The sequence below is a fragment of the Protomyctophum bolini genome (assembly GCF_963924005.1).
Source record: "Protomyctophum bolini genome assembly, chromosome: 17".
Taxonomy (NCBI): domain Eukaryota; kingdom Metazoa; phylum Chordata; class Actinopteri; order Myctophiformes; family Myctophidae; genus Protomyctophum; species Protomyctophum bolini.
In genome coordinates, this window is record NC_137878.1 from 39971483 (window position 1) to 39982053 (window position 10571).

The following is a 10571-nucleotide window of genomic DNA, read 5'->3' on the forward strand; positions in this document are numbered from 1 at the left end:
GGGGAAGCTCCGAAAAAAATACCAACGAAGAACAAGAGGAGTTGCCAGGTTTTGTGAGAGGAAATAAGCAGCCAGGTCTATGGAAAACAAGCCTAAACGAAGCGACTACTTCTAGCCTGTTTGAAAATAACAGATCTGACTGTTATTTCTACATTAAAATTTAAAAGAATATTGAGGGAAAAAAAGTGACAAACCTTTCTTTATATGATGATTTCCTGTTATAATTTGTACGTCATTATTAAATGTTCTGATGAATTGAAAAAGGTGGACCCTGTTGTAACACAATATTTCGTCCACAAAGTAGCAGTTTTTGTATTGACTTGTGCTTTCGTTTGAAATGTACCCATTCTGCATAATGTGAAATAAAGATGTCAAACAATCAATCGATGTAGCCTTATTTAATCTAGTGATCGGAGGTTAATAGGCATCGGTCCGATTGTCTTTACAGATAAACATGGGGCCCCAAAGTAAAAGCTTGAACAGATCTACAAGCTTATTAAATATACGGTATTAGAGACTTATATTTGCAGGGCAGATATCCTGTTACATGTATTTTTCAGAATGAACAAAATTTGTATATTTAAATACAGAATGAGATAATCATATCGACATCGGTAATATCGGTTACCCACCCCCTTTTCCCCTCACTGTATATGTTTTTTTGTTTGTTTTTGTTTTCCTTTTTTTACCTCCTCAATGATGATTTCCTGTTTGCATATTTGTACGTTATGATGAATTGAACATGGTGGACCATATTGTACAAGTGTAATGCTTTATGGTGTCGTCCAGAGTCAACAGTTTTGAATTCCGTTGTGCTTGAAATGTACTGTAATTCTCCAATATGTCAATACATCTTTCAATCAATCAATCAATCAAAGAAGCCGCAACAGCAATTAATGACATCGAATATCGATATCGGCCAAAATGTCTCATCGGCACATCCCTAATTGTATCGATTTTGACATTTAAAATCGATCAAATACATCTACGGGAGTCTAAATCTTAGGCTAGATCCCTGGCACAAAACATTGTTTAGATGTAGGCCTGTGTCCTTGGACAATTGAATAATTGAAATTTGTATTAACAGATGTTTGTAGAATGGGTACGGTTCAACGAATGAGAGCATAAAACCAGATAAAGCACTATAATACTCCATTTTCAATTCATCAAAACATTTAAACACATACAGATACAAATATACCCTTCTATGCAAAAAGAAAAGACAAGAAAAAAGAAATACATTAATGTGTAGGTCCTCCACATTAATGTATTCCAAGCATAGACTGTAAAGATTCCAAACAAGGCCAAAACAACAAGCAACTTTACAGAGCAATAAGCCCAAAGTCGCTCATAATAAGCAGACGTGGCAACACCAGAAGAGGCGCCGTTCTTCCGGCGGCGGCGGGGCCAGCTGATTGGCCGAACGTTGCGCGGGCGGCGCTGAAGCGGCTGGACGTGGCGCAGACGGCGCTGATTGGCCGCCGAGATTGTTGACAAACCACGGTGACCCGGATGTAAACAGCGCGCTCCATACATTACATTATAAGATATTTGACTCTGCAAACCCGAAACCTGAAAGAAAGAAAAGGTAGCGATGCATTTATTTATTCACCTCTTTCTATTGGATTACTTCAACTACAAACATGCAATTTGTTTTATAATATAGAATGCATCCAAAGTGTGAGATCTAGGAAGCGAGTCTTTTTTTATCGCGATAATTTAAATTATATAACACAGAATGCTTTGTGCCGCATGCTGCAAGAAATGCGCTCTCTCAGCTCATAGTTATTAATACAACTGTATACTGAAGACATTTCACTTTAATGGACCAAAGGGACACATTATATTGTCTAATCTATATCTATCGTAATGGCCTTTATTTGCGTTTGCATCGACCTATAGCATTTAATAAAACCAGTCCCTACTCCCCTAGGGCCTAGAGCAGTGGTTCTCAAAGTAGGCTCCGGGAACCCCCCAGGGGTCCTTGAGGGAGTTCCAGGGGGTCCCCAGCTACAAATGATATGATTGACAGTTGGGAACCATATGGACCCTAATGGGTCCACTCTCAGAGTTCAATTAACATTGATTTTTTTAGTTTACAATATAAATTGGGGGTCCCAGAGATAGAAATGCCATTAAAGGGGCATTCCACTAATTTTAAACATTTTACTATGTCATTAATATACCTTAGAGCTGTTGTGTGGAAATAATAATAAAGTACTAGAACTGTAGGTCTGAAAAAAACCATTAACATTTTTTTTCCATATGAGCTTGTAGATCTGCTATTTTTCCATAGCTAAAGTATAACATAATGTTTCAAACACCAAAAGGGGTTCCCGCCCAGAATGGGTTAAAAGTATGTTAAAAGTATTAATTATAAGTGAAAAAGGTTTCATGAAATAACAGCTAAAGTGCTTTCTCCAAGGAATGACGATGAATGACTGTAATATTATTACATTCATATTGTCATGTATTCCAAATACACAGTCAGATAGAGCTCTCCTAGTTCTATGCCGGTAACCGGGTACAGTCGCTAGTCCATTTGCTAGTTCTGGTAGAAAACGTGCGTTTAGTAAGAAATATCTCCCCTTTTCCACAAGCTTAACACAGACAAAGTCTGTCTGTCAGCAGCAACGGGCCCGAAATGATGGACCGAACAGGAGAAACGACCGTGATGTTGCATACCGACCAGCTATTCTCGCTGCGCGACCCCGTCGTATGGCCAATTAAAACAGAAAATAAGGACTTATGTGGTTTACATCCCCAAGGAGGAGCGTCTGGATCTATTTTTGGAGAACTAATCATAATATCCTCTCTTCCTCAGTCTCTTCTTCCACGGAGGTAGCGGAACGAACTCTTCTTCTGCGGTCTGCTCCTTTGTTTGCTCCACCACCAACTCCGCTTCCGCGATGTCGGATTCGGACGGCCCGCCCGCGGTGGAGCCTTCGGGTCTGGACGGCCTTCCTCCCATCTACAGCATCGCCAAAGGAGAGGTGGTGTCGGTGCAGACCTACGGAGCCTTCGTCCGCCTGCCCGGCTACAAGAAGGAAGGTGAGTTGAGCCTTCGTCCGCCTGCCCGGGTACAAGAAGGAAGGTGAGTTGAGCCTTCGTCCGCCTGCCCGGCTATAAGAAGGAAGGTGAGTTGAGCCTTCGTCCGTCTGCCCGGGTACAAGAAGGAAGGTGAGTAGGAGGACTTGTCACTTGTCGTGATCCTCCTATAGGAGGAGGTGCTACAAGAAGGAAGGTGAGTTGGTCTGCCCAGCTACAAGAAGGAAGGTGAGTTGGTCTGCCCAGCTACAAGAAGGAAGGTGAGTTGGTCTGCCCAGCTACGAGAAGGAAGGTGAGTCGGAGGACTCGTTGTGAATCTGATCCTCCTGTAGGAGGAGGTGCTTAGCGGGAATCGTGTTAAGCACATTTTTTTTTAAATGTAGGATTAGGATAAATGCCTTGAGGATTATGTCATCTCGGTTACCGAAGGGGCTCACTAGCGCAAATGTACAGAAAATAAAATGCTTTACGCGGCAAAAACAACAACAACATACATTTGTCTGTACACAAACTTCACCCCTGGAGTCCATGTTTTGGTAAATGGTGGATTTATATAGCGCTTTTATCCAAAGCGCTTTACATAGATACATTAAGGCATTAGTAGTACATTCACACGTTCATACCAATGGCGGAGGAAACCATGCAAGGCACCAACCTGCACATCGGGGGCTGACTCTGGCGGTACGAACTGGGATGTGGGAACCTCACAGTTCCCACATCCAGCCGCTCTATACCGGCCAGTCTACCCCCGGAGAGCCCAATTTCTTTTTGGCAAAAAAACTACATTTCTTTTTGTTGAAAATACCTGATCCACAATCTCCCAGCGTGTCGTGTTGTGAGCTTGTTGATCAGCTATGTGTTGTACAGTGCGGGAGTTCAGTGAACTTCACAACAAAAACCCCATCTCTCCTCCTGTCGTTTTTCACACATGATGATGATGACGATGACGACGAAGGCCTGGTACATGTCAGCGAGATGTCGGCCTCGCGGGTGGAGAACGCTGCGGACATCGTTGAAATGGGGGAACAGGTGTGGATCAAAGTCATTGGAAGAGAGGTAAGGATGTGTGCACACACACACACACACACACACACAGACACACACACACACACACACACACACACAGACACACACACACACACACACACACACACACACACACACACACACAGTCACACACACACAGTTTAACAATTTATTTATGTCCACACACGGGGGGGGGGAAGCATACAGGAACACAAATATTTTAGGTGCAGTAAAGGTTACATTCACAAACTCATGGATATGTCCTAATGATACAACAATATACAACATTACACACATGTAACTCTGCAGTCAGCACTCCATGTCCATGGGCACAAGCAGTGGCAGCGGAAATGGCACAATTTGCCACACACACACACACACACACACACACACACACACACACACACAATCTAGGTAGGATTTGTTTAAAGTGTGACGGCTGCTCTCTCCAGTGTGAATGAATCTATCCTGGTATCTAATCTCAGATGAAGGGAGACAAGGTGAAGTTGTCCTTCTCAATGAAAGCTGTCAACCAGGGGACGGGGAGGGATCTGGACCCCAACAATGTCATGGCAGAGTAAGTACTTTCACTACATATACCATTATAAAATGCATTTATTGAACGTCTAAAAAAAAAAACGTTTATTGTTTGTTCATACAATTTACAATAATTTAGACGACAATCTTAGGGCCGATTCATGCTCCTATTTTACCGCTGTTTCGGCGCTGTAGTGCCGAAATGATTTCGGCTCGTCAGAGATTTTCAGTAGCACCGAAGAGACGACTTTAGGACGGTACTTTTATTCGGCTCTAAAATAGGAGTATGAATCGGCCCTTAATCCAGAGCGACTTACATTAAGCAAGAACAAAAAGCATGGCAATACATCACATACATATATAAACAGTAGTGATCATGAAACATGCGTAAGCTGAGATCGTAACAGTGGAGCATCTATCTCATGAAACTAAACTATACACTGTGATCAGGCAGGAAGGAGGAGTATATTTAGTCTTAGTTTTAGTCACCATAGCGTCCACTGTGTGTCTGGAAGGAGGAGTATATTTAGTTTTAGTCACCATAGCGTCGTCCACTGTGTGTCTGGAAGGAGGAGTATATTTAGTCTTAGTTTTAGTCACCATAGCGTCCACTGTGTGTCTGGAAGGAGGAGTATATTTAGTCTTAGTTTTAGTCACCATAGCTCCCACTGTGTGTCTGGAAGGAGGAGTATATTTAGTCTTAGTTTTAGTCACCATAGCGTCCACTGTGTGTCTGGAAGGAGGAGTATATTTAGTCTTAGTTTTAGTCACCATAGCTCCCACTGTGTGTCTGGAAGGAGGAGTATATTTAGTCTTAGTTTTAGTCACCATAGCGTCCACTGTGTGTCTGGAAGGAGGAGTATATTTAGTCTTAGTTTTAGTCACCATAGCGTCCACTGTGTGTCTGGAAGGAGGAGTATATTTAGTCTTAGTTTTAGTCACCATAGCTCCCACTGTGTGTCTGGAAGGAGGAGTATATTTAGTCTTAGTTTTAGTCACCATAGCTTCCACTGTGTGTCTGGAAGGAGGAGTATATTTAGTCTTAGTTTTAGTCACCATAGCTTCCACTGTGTGTCTGGAAGGAGGAGTATATTTAGTCTTAGTTTTAGTCACCATAGCTCCCACTGCGTGTCGTTGAACAGGCAGGACGAGCGGAGACGCCGTAACTTCAGAGACCACGGTGGGAGGAGGATCACCCTGGAGGCCGTGCTCAACACCACCTGCGCAAAGTGTGGCTGCAAAGGTACGACCACAACACACTGGCATCATTCAGTTCTGACCTGAGATCAGATTGTAAAAGGGTACGACCACAACACTGGCATCATTTAGTTCTGACCTGAGATCAGATTGTAAAAGGGTACGACCACAACACTGGCATCATTTAGTTCTGACCTGAGATCAGATTCTAAAAGGGTACGACCACAACACTGGCATCATTTAGGAGACTTTCATTCTGACCTGAGATCAGATTCTAAAAGGGTACGACCACAACACTGGCATCATTTAGGAGACTTTCATTCTGACCTGAGATCAGATTCTAAAAGGGTACGACCACAACACTGGCATCATTTAGTTCTGACCTGAGATCAGATTCTAAAAGGGTACGACCACAACACTGGCATCATTTAGGAGACTTTCATTCTGACCTGAGATCAGATTCTAAAAGGGTACGACCACAACACTGGCATCATTTAGGAGACTTTCATTCTGACCTGAGATCAGATTCTAAAAGGGTACGACCACAACACTGGCATCAATTAGGAGACATTCATTCTGACCTGAGATCAGATTCTAAAAGGGTACGACCACAACACTGGCATCATTTAGGAGACATTCATTCTGACCTGAGATCAGATTCTAAAAGGGTACGACCACAACACTGGCATCATTTAGGAGACATTTTTTAACACATTCTCACCTGAGATCAGATTCTAAAAGGGTACGACCACAACACTGGCATCATTTAGGAGACATTTTTTAACACATTCTCACCTGAGATCAGATTGTAAAAGGATACGACCACAACACTGGCATCATTTAGGAGACATTTTTTAACACATTCTCACCTGAGATCAGATTCTAAAAGGGTACGACCACAACACTGGCATCATTTAGGAGACATTCATTCTGACCTGAGATCAGATTCTAAAAGGGTACGACCACAACACTGGCATCATTTAGGAGACTTTCATTCTGACCTGAGATCAGATTCTAAAAGGGTACGACCACAACACTGGCATCATTTAGGAGACCATTTTTTTTAAATGTCGACATCAGGCCTAAATGGGTTAATCAATCATTTCCCTTTTATTCATTTTTATAGGTCACTTCACCAAAGACTGTTTTGCGGCTGGGGGGCTGCAGTACGCTTTATTGCCAGAAGAGGACGACAGCGCGCCACAGCAGAAGCAGCAGCAGCAGCAGCAGGCGCTGCTGCCTCCTCCTCCTCCACAGACCTCCGCTGTCACGCCACAGCAAGAAGACACCAGCAAGAAGAAGAAGAAGAAGAAGGTGAACATTTAACCCATTTAGATCTATACCATCCATCCATCCATTCTACAAATGCCTTCTAAATCCTGACAGTTTTCTGGAAAAATAATCCACGTTTCCATGTCAGCGACCCCCAAAAATATTATGTAATTGGCCGCCGTCAGCCATCTGAACATATGTAGTTCCAGGGACCCCCCCCCCCCCAAGCAAAGATTTGAGTTAAAAACGTTCACTCTGAAAGAATATATATTCAAAGATTTGAGTTAAAAAAAACATTCACTCTGAAAGAATATATATTCAAAGATTTGAGTTAAAAAACATTCACTCTGAAAGAATATATATTCAAAGATTTGAGTTAAAAAAACATTCACTCTGAAAGAATATATATTCAAAGATTTGAGTTAAAAAAACATTCACTCTGAAAGAATATATTCAAAGATTTGAGTTAAAAAACATTCACTCTGAAAGAATATATATTCAAAGATTTGAGTTAAAAAAACATTCACTCTGAAAGAATATATATTCAAAGATTTGAGTTAAAAAACATTCACTCTGAAAGAATATATATTCAAAGATTTGCACCATATATTTTCACGATTTTTCAAAACATAGCAGACCTACAAGCTCGTATGTGCTTGTAGATCTGCTATTTTTCAATAGCTAAAGTATAACATAATGCTTTAAAACACCAACAGAGCTACCCGCCTAAAATGGGTTAAACCACGAGGCTGACTCACTCCCCCTCTTTCTCTCGGCTAGCTTCCCTTTCATCTGTCTCACCATAATGAGACATTTGTCGGCCGTGCGTTGCGTGTGTGTGTGTGTGTGTGTGTGTGTGTGTGTGTGTGTGTGTGTGTGTGTGTGTGTCTGCACGTGTGTGTGTGTGTGTGTGTGTGTGTGTGTGTGCGCAACGACCCGGCAGCTGGAGTTGTGAAACCCACACCGCCTTGCTGCTCTGCTGACACAGAAGTTTTGTAAGGCCATTTGTTTTGCAGTTGGGGGATGATCTCTGAAAGGATTTCATCAAATCTGATCCAAGTTGTTGCAAATGATTTGACCAAAATGTGGAAAAGATATATCTTGCACAGCTTTTTTGAATGCACTTGTATTGTGGAGACAATGCTCAGTCATTCTTTCAAATCCCTTATAATTTTTATTTTTAATGGGTAAATTGTTTGTAGACAATTATAGAACTATATGAACTATATTTCTCTGTGGAAAAGAAAGATCTGCACAGCTTTTTAATGCACTTTGCATTTGTATTGTCATGTGGAGACATGCAATGCTCAGTCAGACAATACTTTGTCAGACTTCTAGATAGAACAACGGACATTTAGTCAATTTCAGAAAGTCACTTGCAGACTTCAGAAGTTCAGATCATATGGGGTTAAAATATAATAGAAAATTGGTTGACTCAGAGTTTATTGAACCTCAACAACGTGTAATGCACACACAGCACATTGTGTAACTGTCTAGGGCTGCTGCAGACAGGGTTGCGTTGGTTAGACCAGGGGGTTCCCAAAGTGGGGTCCGGGGACCCCCAGGGGTCCCTGAGGGAGTTCCAGGGGGGTCCCCATGGCTAAATGATAGTTAGGAACCAAACGGACCCTTATATGGGTCTGTAACTCTGAGAGTGTACAAATGGACCCAAAATGGTTCCATTTGTACACTCTCAGAGTTCAATTAACATTGATTTTACAATATAAATTGGCGGTCCCAGAGATTAAAAAGTTCTCAAACATTTTCATGTCAAGGACCCCCAAAAATATATATGTAATTGGCCGCCGACCCCCCCCCCCCATCTGAAAATATGTAGTTCCAGGGACCCCCCCCCCCCCCCCCCCAGAAGCTAGTATTTTAGTTAAAAAAACATTCGCTCTGAAAGAATATGTATTGAAAGATTTGCAGACCTACAAGCTCGTAGCGCTATGAGCTTGTAGGTCTGCTATTTTTCAATAGCTGAAGTACAACACAATGCTTAAAACACCAACAGGGCTAGCTCCAGTGCTAACAGGCTATACGGTGTCTTGTCTCGTGTTCCCGTCCCGCTTTTTTAGGAGAAGAAACTGAAGAAGAAGAGGAAGAGGGCGAGGAAGGAGTCCGAGAGCGGCGACAGCAGCAGCGGCAGCAGCAGCGACGGCGCCGCGAAGGCCAAGAGGGGGCGCCATGACCCCACACAGAGCCGCGAGGACCGGAAGAAGAAGAAACACAAGAAGCACAAGAAACACAAACACAGCTGAGGGGCACGCATGACGCACGCACACACATGCGCACGCACGCACACACACACACGCACAAACACAAATATCCAGGGTTCGATAACAAAAATAAAATATAAACTGGTGCAATTCTGCTCACATCCTGAATCTCACTCCCTCCATAACGCCCACAGCTACTGTCAGACACAAGATGCCGATACTAAATAGTTCCTGGCGCAGCGAGGAACTATTTAGTAGAAGTTTAAAGGTAAAGGTAGCTCTCCATCACGAAAAGCGTTCACGGCCCACCCCCCCCACCCCATCTGACCACTTCTGTACGTGACAACCTCTGAGTCTGTTTTAGGAACACGTGGAACTTTTTAAGATTTTTTTTTTGTTCCCGTTTTCTTTTCATATTTCTATATTTCCATCCCCAATAATTACAATAAAATGCTGTGTTAAGTCAGATTTGACGGGGGGTGGTTCTGCGTGCATTTTAAGAGTCGTTTATATTAATGATCAATCTATTGATTGTGTTCTGGCTGTAGAATCAATGGACGTATGCTTTTTAAGTTCCCATTTATCGGTGTGTCAAAGTGAAAACCTATTTTTCAAGGTGGTTTCTTCTCTCTTTTTTTTTATATATATTAATGTTATATTATCAATAAAATCTTAGGGGGGGATTCACACTTGAGTCTGATTGATTCAAACTGTTTTCAAGGCCATGATTCACTTTGGCCTTGATTCTTCTGAACGCGAGTACACTTCATTCAACTGAATTAAATGCTTCCACAATGCAGCGATCTGTATCCAGAGTACACTTCATTACAACTGTATTCAATGCTTCCACATTACAGCGATCTGTATCCAGAGTACACTTCATTACAACTGTATTCAGTGCTTCCACATTACAGCGATCTGTATCCAGAGTACACTTCATTCAACTGAATTAAATGCTTCCACATTACAGCGATCTGTATCCAGAGTACACTTCATTACAACTGTATTCAATGCTTCCACATTACAGCGATCTGTATCCAGAGTACACTTCATTACAACTGAATTCAATGCTTCCACATTACAGCGATCTGTATCCAGAGTACACTTCATTACAACTGAATTCAGTGCTTCCACAATGCATTGATCCGTATCCCGAGTACACTTCAAACGGTCCCACTCGCGGGAACGCTACGCAGCATTCACGCTACAACAAAATCTGCCAAGTGGTCCCGAGTGCGCATCCGAGACCATAGTATGAATCCCCCCCTTCGT

The 10571-nt window shown here is 42.4% G+C and overlaps 1 protein-coding gene across 2 annotated transcripts; it reads left to right on the forward strand.

The window, feature by feature from the left end:
- The first annotated feature begins 1521 nt into the window (after positions 1-1521).
- Positions 1522-10272, forward strand: zcchc17 (zinc finger, CCHC domain containing 17). Of its 2 annotated transcripts, XR_013965630.1 has the most exons (8): positions 1522-1588; positions 2825-3051; positions 4004-4104; positions 4560-4651; positions 5754-5854; positions 6935-7122; positions 9159-10114; positions 10230-10272. XR_013965630.1 is itself a non-coding variant. In XM_080787357.1 (7 exons), exons 2-7 carry the CDS (start codon positions 2910-2912, stop codon positions 9339-9341), a joined length of 807 nt encoding a protein of 268 aa, XP_080643483.1. In that variant the 5' UTR covers positions 1522-1588; positions 2825-2909; the 3' UTR covers positions 9342-10272. The 2 variants fall into 2 exon arrangements, 1 of the variants encoding a protein (XP_080643483.1); XM_080787357.1 differs by having other exon boundaries at positions 9159-10272.
- The last annotated feature ends 299 nt before the right edge of the window (positions 10273-10571 follow it).